The sequence below is a fragment of the Mandrillus leucophaeus genome, unplaced genomic scaffold, assembly GCF_000951045.1.
Source record: "Mandrillus leucophaeus isolate KB7577 unplaced genomic scaffold, Mleu.le_1.0 Scaffold6, whole genome shotgun sequence".
Lineage (NCBI taxonomy): Eukaryota > Metazoa > Chordata > Mammalia > Primates > Cercopithecidae > Mandrillus > Mandrillus leucophaeus.
Genome location: NW_012106474.1, coordinates 5,971,354 through 5,977,818, shown reverse-complemented (window position 1 = coordinate 5,977,818; position 6,465 = coordinate 5,971,354). Strand labels below are relative to the sequence as shown.

Here is a 6,465-nt window from a genome sequence, read left to right as displayed (position 1 = left end):
CAGCCTCCCGAGTAGCTGGGACTACAGGCGCCCGCCACCTCGCCCTGCTAGTTTTTTGTATTTCTTAGTAGAGACGGGGCTTCACCGTGTTAGCCAGGATGGTCTTGATCTCCTGACCTCGTGATCCGTCCGTCTCGGCCTCCCAAAGTGCTGGGATTACAGGCTTGAGCCACCGCGCCCGGCCGACAGCTTCTTTATTAATGACATGCAGTCATTGATGAAGACCATATTTCATCTTCTGGGCGTGTCTGGGTATTTTCTCATGAAGTCATTTTGTCTTTTCCTCTATCTCCCATATTTCCTGTAAGCTGAAAGTCAGATCTAAAGGTTGATGAATTGGGGATTAGACTACATCTTAAGTGATGCTGTGTACATAAAGCCTGGTTGACCCGCCATTGCTGATGCTAAAGTTGACAGTGGGTTAAGAGATTGAACATACAATCCTTCCATTGTACAGCTACTTTTTCTCCCTTAGATCAATGTCTAGATCTGCATTAACTACATCTCTAATGTTGATTTTCTAATTCTATCATTTATTCTATATTATTGATGGCCTTTTTTTCTTTTAAAATAGAGCTTTCTCTCATCAACTCAGCTGTCTTATTATCCCCAGTGCAGTTGATATTGGAAAGAGAAGGTAAATAATGATTGCCCTTCAGTGTCAAATTCTTAATGTAATGCGTTGGTTTAGTAGTCATCTCAAGTTGTGGCATAAAAGTATTGTCCTAGCTTTTGCTTTTTGAGTTTCATTATGGATTCACATACTTTGATTGATTCAATGTGCATTAATACACTATAACCGCTGCTACTTTTGATGTTGAAATTATCATACTTTTGGCCAACAGGAAGGGACTTCTCGTTTCACAATCGTATTAGTTTTTGACAGCTTCTTTGCTTCCTGACACAGCAAGACATCACTTATCTCCAACCTGGAATTATCCATCTCACCAATTAAGTATGGCCTTCTGAAAGGGCAGCATTAGGTAATGTCCTATCAAACAGACTGGAAAGGTGCAAGTTTCTACTTTATTTTCAGGATATTATATGTAAATTACAGGGAATAGGAGAAAACATTGCCAAACCCGAATTCAACCTGAATCTTGACAATGGACTTCTCTGATGTAAAGACTCATATATATATATATATAGTGTGTGTGTGTGTCAATAGATAAGAGATATTTAAATTGCAAAAGCTTCTTCTACTTAATAAAAGTAAGACCAAAATTAGACCTTTGAGACCTGAACCAAGAGTTTTAATATCCAGCGCAGGTGGAGAGACCTCAGGATAGGTAGAGAAAGTTCCCATCATCAGGCAAAGAAAGCATAAAGCTCTATCAACAGAGAAGAAGAGAAGAGTACACCGCCAGGAGAAGGAGTTCTTGATTCTCCCTTCCTGGGGAGGAGGTTCCACCTATCAGTAGTGGGTGTGGCAGAGATGGAGGCAGAAATCAGTCAGAGCAGAGGAGCTTGCACTTACCTCCCACCGGGAAGGCTCTGGCAGGAGACCTTACGGAGCGCTCTGCACCAAGGTGATGTTCTACCTTAAAGGAGAAATGGCAGTGTAGCCTTCAGGCAGAACGCTCTCCCAAGTTCCAGGCAACAGAAGTTCCCAAGTGCTCCTGCTGAGGAAGGTAGCTGAGAGCTGTGGCCCATCAAGGAACCATCAAGGTGAGAAACAAGGTGGTTTCAGAGCCAAGATTGCTGTGGGTGGACAGTCTAAGCCAGGGGCCAGGTAAGGGACTTGCTTGAATCCTACATGAATGCCAAGGTGGGACAAAGCAAGCTGCAGATGCGACTTCCACCTGGGCCATGCCCAGGGGAGTGACTAAGCTGGCCCCACAGCACTAGGTACAGGGAGGACTGAAGCCTTGGCCCAGAGTCCCGGTGAGAGAAGCTATGCCACCACATGAGGTCAGATACGAGCAACAAAACGTGACAGCCTCGATTATGTGTGGTCCCTGCAGGACTCCAGGAAGCCATCACATCTGTCTTGCCACTGGACACCTACTTTGGAAGGAGCAAACAGGAAATGGCCCTAGTAAATAATTTGAGTTTTGAGTTGATGGATTCAGAAACTCGATTTTTCAAAAAGAAATAGTTTCAATCCAGAAAAGATTGTTACCTTTAACTAAGAAAAATGTTATTTTTTCTTCCACCATCAATGGGAATATAGGCTCCACGGCAAGATGAAATCAGTTAAACATCATGAATAAGCCATACTGGTCGCACTAACCCATTTGGGATGAGTTATCTTTTAAACCCACCTAGCACACAGTACAATGCAATTCAGAATACTTGTTATTACAATGATTCCCTGGTTCTTCAACTCTCTTGAGTCTTAGTGCACGGGCTGGAGGAGATGCCCGTGGCAGATGCCCTGGAAGGGGTCAGCAGCACAGCTCAAACAGCAACACAAACTGGTGCAACACGTTGGATGAGGACTTGGGAGACCACCGCAGACCTTATGAAGTGCCGTCTCCCACTGACCATCCCCCAGCGGAAGAACTACTTGAAAATAAAAATGTAGGAGATCTCTTTAGAAGAACTCTATTCATATCATACACATGCTATGTATTCATTACGAGCTGCAGGTTACATAATGAGGTGACTGAAAAATGTTTAGGAGGAGGCATACTACATAAAAGGAGGTGGCATAGAAAACAAAAGTATTCTGTCATGTTTTATCATCAGTGTCCAGAAATTCACCAAAAAGTGGAAAAATGAACTCATCCAAAGATGAATAAAGTGATCATCTGTAGTTATCTCATGAGTTTCAATATCATTCTGGCTATTTTTGTTGATGATAGGAAGCAAAATGACCCCTAGGGGAAAAATGAGAAAATTAAAAAATAAAATTTTATTTAATTATAATAAGAGCTAAAACATGAGGAGGAACAAGAATGGTAATGCAAGAGGCATCTTTTAAAAATAATTATTATTTTGCATGTGTTTAGTCCAGCCTTTTGTTTTTGCTTTGTCCTTATGAAGCTGACTGCTTTATCATTGTTAGTTTATCTGCCCTAGAAGATGAAGTCAGATTGACTTGAAAATATGGCCTATTCCTTTTATATATTTTAAATGTCTAAAATAAAGTTGAGTATATTCTGTGACCTGAATAGGAGAGCCCAAAAAATACTACAATATTTATCCTTCCCGCATACACAAAAGTACAGTCTTTGTTAAATGTTTTAACAGGCTTTTATGGCTTGATAGCCATAAGTTTTTTATCCGACAAGATTCACTCACAGTAACATGGTCTAGAGCAGCATTTAGCATTTTCTATTTGCACACTGCGAGCTCCTGGAATTTTTAGCTTCTGATTTCTATCAAAAGAATGAGAGAGGAGCTTGCTTCCCTGGAACCCCGCGTAGGGTGTGAGAGCAATGCACCTGTTCCCTAGGAAGGACACCGGGCGGGAGCTCCAGCACAGAAGGCTTTGCCAGCTCTCTGCTTAACACCTTCTTCCCTTGCACACGGAGTGCTTTCTGCAAATGGGCGTTCACAGGAGACTCCCTGTGCAGAGCAGGTCCACTCGGATGCAGAAGGCACCCTTCCAGTCATGAGAACGGCAGCCAGCCCAGGAGTGGTACCCATGGATGAGAAGGGCCAATTTAAGTTACAGCAGAGCCTTCAGCTAAGCCTTGGAAGTCTAAAGCACTAAAAAAAGGGGAGATCTGCTTAGAGGATGGTGCATATCCTGAGCTGGCTGAATCTCCAGACATGAACCAGGGCTACACACAAACAAAAGTTATGTGAAATATTAATAAAATAATGTAAAACTGGGGTACACGTTGGGAGATCTGATCTCTCATCCTAATTTAATAAAGAACATGTGTTGTCTTTGAAAAGTTCCTGATTTCTTTGGACATTATTCTTTCCTACATTGTTTGGAATGTTAAAAATGTGGGTTATCTTGGTTCTTACATATTGTATCATTTTACGCCACCTTTAAGCTCTAGAAGTCAGTCTGTGTGATTGGCAGGGGCCATGGAGGTCTTTCTCAAGGTTGAAATAAGCCACACTGTTTAGGGAAGTCAGCTGGTGAGGGAGCTGAAAAACTACCTCTGAACTGGTACAAAGTCACATTAGATTTGCCAGTTCTATAAAGCAACACATTAGATCACAGTCAACAGACACACTCACACGTGAGTATATTAAACATCATCTCCAACATTGTTTACGTCTTCTCCTTGAGTATTACCTGTGCATCCTTTTGCTCACTTTTGAGCCTCGTAGAACTTCAGTTCAGGTGGATCTGCTCTGTCAAGCTCTGTTCTGCCCAACCTGAGAGCCATTCCTGGGGGTATTTTCCGACCTATTGGCTGAGAACCCTCCTTTCCATGTCCAGCGTCCTTCAGCTGAATTGCCACAGCTCCTTGGTTGATTTCCCTACCAACAGTCGATTGCCCTCCCACGGGACCTGAAGCGGAGTCACATCCAGCTTCCTCTGCACCACTCCTGGCATAGGGTGAACTTCCAATGAGACCCTTCCATCTGGCTCCAACCTTCCTTTCTCACTCTGTCTCCTAACACTGCCTTCCCCGTTTAGATGAGTCTCTTCCCCATTCTCCAGCACTGTCCTCTGCCTGATGCTTCTTCTGGTTTGATTATTTGGTCTCCTCTCCTACTGCCCTCACTTCTCCAAATCCAGGTGCAGGCACATATTCTCCATGCAAGTGGTGACCTGGCTCTTTTAATACATGGTCCTTCTTCCATTTATTCATTCAACAAGCTTTTACTGAGGCCCAACAAAGGACCTGGCCTTGTTCTAGCTAAAAACTAGCCAAAACTCTTCAACTGGCATTTTATCATACACTTGCTCTAGTCATTTACAATAAATAGTTGACATTTATCATGAATTTACTATGCCAGGGGAGGTAAGTACTGTCCAACATGTGCATCTCATTCTTGCAATAGCCTCCTGAAATAGGTGCTGTTATTATCCTCAAGTCCTCATGCGAAGTAACGAGGCAGAGACATTAAATGACTTTCCCAGGCTGTGCCTCTAATACGTGCCCAGCTAGGATTCAGTGTCAGCATTCTGGCTCCAGAACGCCTCTCAGCCAGCAAGCTGCCGTGCACCCACCAGCAGCCCCCATGGCCTCTGCCAGAAACCATGCCAGGGATTTGATTCCTTCACCTGTGCCTGTCTTCACTCCCCGAATTTAATAGAACCCACATCTCTCACGCAGCAGAACTCTACAGCTCCTAAAGAAATCATGCTTATGTTGCGTATTATCTTGGTTAGCTTTTGCCAAAATCAGGTGTTTGAACCCGGTAATGAGGCCACAACAGGAACTTGTTATGTTGTACGGTCTGTGGGAAAAACACCAGAAAATGACACCGTTCCTTAGTTTTACACACACACATTTGCAACCTCAATTCTAAAATGTGCAGACTCTGTTAGTGTTGATTCTTAAGTATGACTACTGAAATAAAAATGTTAACGTTTACTCTTCTTCTTTTAAGACATGGAGAAAACTCATGGGAGGACTAAGAAATCTGGGAGAGGCAGGAAACCACACCCCTTCAACTCCCTGCCTGGGCAGAGAGAGAGGGCTCTGCACGGGATGGAAAGCGCAGCTGCCCTGACCAACCTGGCCTCACGGCCCAGAATCCTCCGCAGCCTCCAACCACCAGGGCTCACATGGGCTTAACTGTCCTTCACCCTGGGCTCCATCCACTTTGCTTAAGTAAATCTTTCACAGGTATTTCCTCAGCCACTTATTAGTTTTATAAGAGGAAAAAAAAAAAAGGCCACAGTACATTCCTAACCAAAAGTAGTTGTGGGTTTTCCATCCTCTCATGAGTGTGAAACTGCCCAGCGGCCTCCCTCAGGTCCTACCCAAAAATTATGTTTCGAGTCCAGCATTAGAGGAAATTCTGAAATGAAGCAGAAGCAGGGAGACTCATAAAATGAAAACCCATGTTTGAGCTTGCTGCTCAGCTCCCTTTTTGTGTCTATTGAAGCTTGCTAATAAACTTCTCTGCATTAGAGTTTGCTCTTAGGACTTACTCTGTGACTTGGGCCCTCACTGCCTCTGTTCTTACAGAGGCACTTTCTAACCATCCAGTTAATAGCACCCCTTCCAATATCTGAGGAATTAAATAATGTCTTCTAAAATAGTAATATTTATTATCGAAAGAAATAAAAGAAATTTGAAGGCTGTAAATACTTCTTTTAAAAATTTGGCCAGACACAGTGGCTCACGGCTGTAATCCCAGCATTTTGGGAGGCCAAGGCGGGAGAATCACCTGAGGTCAGGAGTTCAAGATTAACCTGACCAACATGGTAAAACCCCATCTCTACTAAAAATACAAAAATTAGCCAGGTTTGGTGGCACATGCCTGTAATCCCAGCTACTCAGGAGGCTGAGGCAGGAGAATTGCTTGAACCCAGGCGGAGGTTGCAGTGAGCCACAATCGCACCACCGCACTCCAGCCTGGGCAACAGAGTGAGACTCC

At 43.6% G+C, this 6,465-nt stretch overlaps 1 protein-coding gene across 1 annotated transcript in view; it reads right to left on the bottom strand.

Moving 5' to 3' along the window:
- Nucleotides 1-6,465, bottom strand: part of LOC105553571 (putative transcriptional regulator encoded by LINC00473) — a 15,939-nt gene that overhangs the window by 7,538 nt on the left and 1,936 nt on the right. The window contains exon 2 of the mRNA XM_011999667.1: nt 1,478-1,541. Coding sequence (XP_011855057.1) covers nt 1,478-1,541 — 64 coding nt within the window. The remainder of the gene's footprint in view (nt 1-1,477; nt 1,542-6,465) is intronic.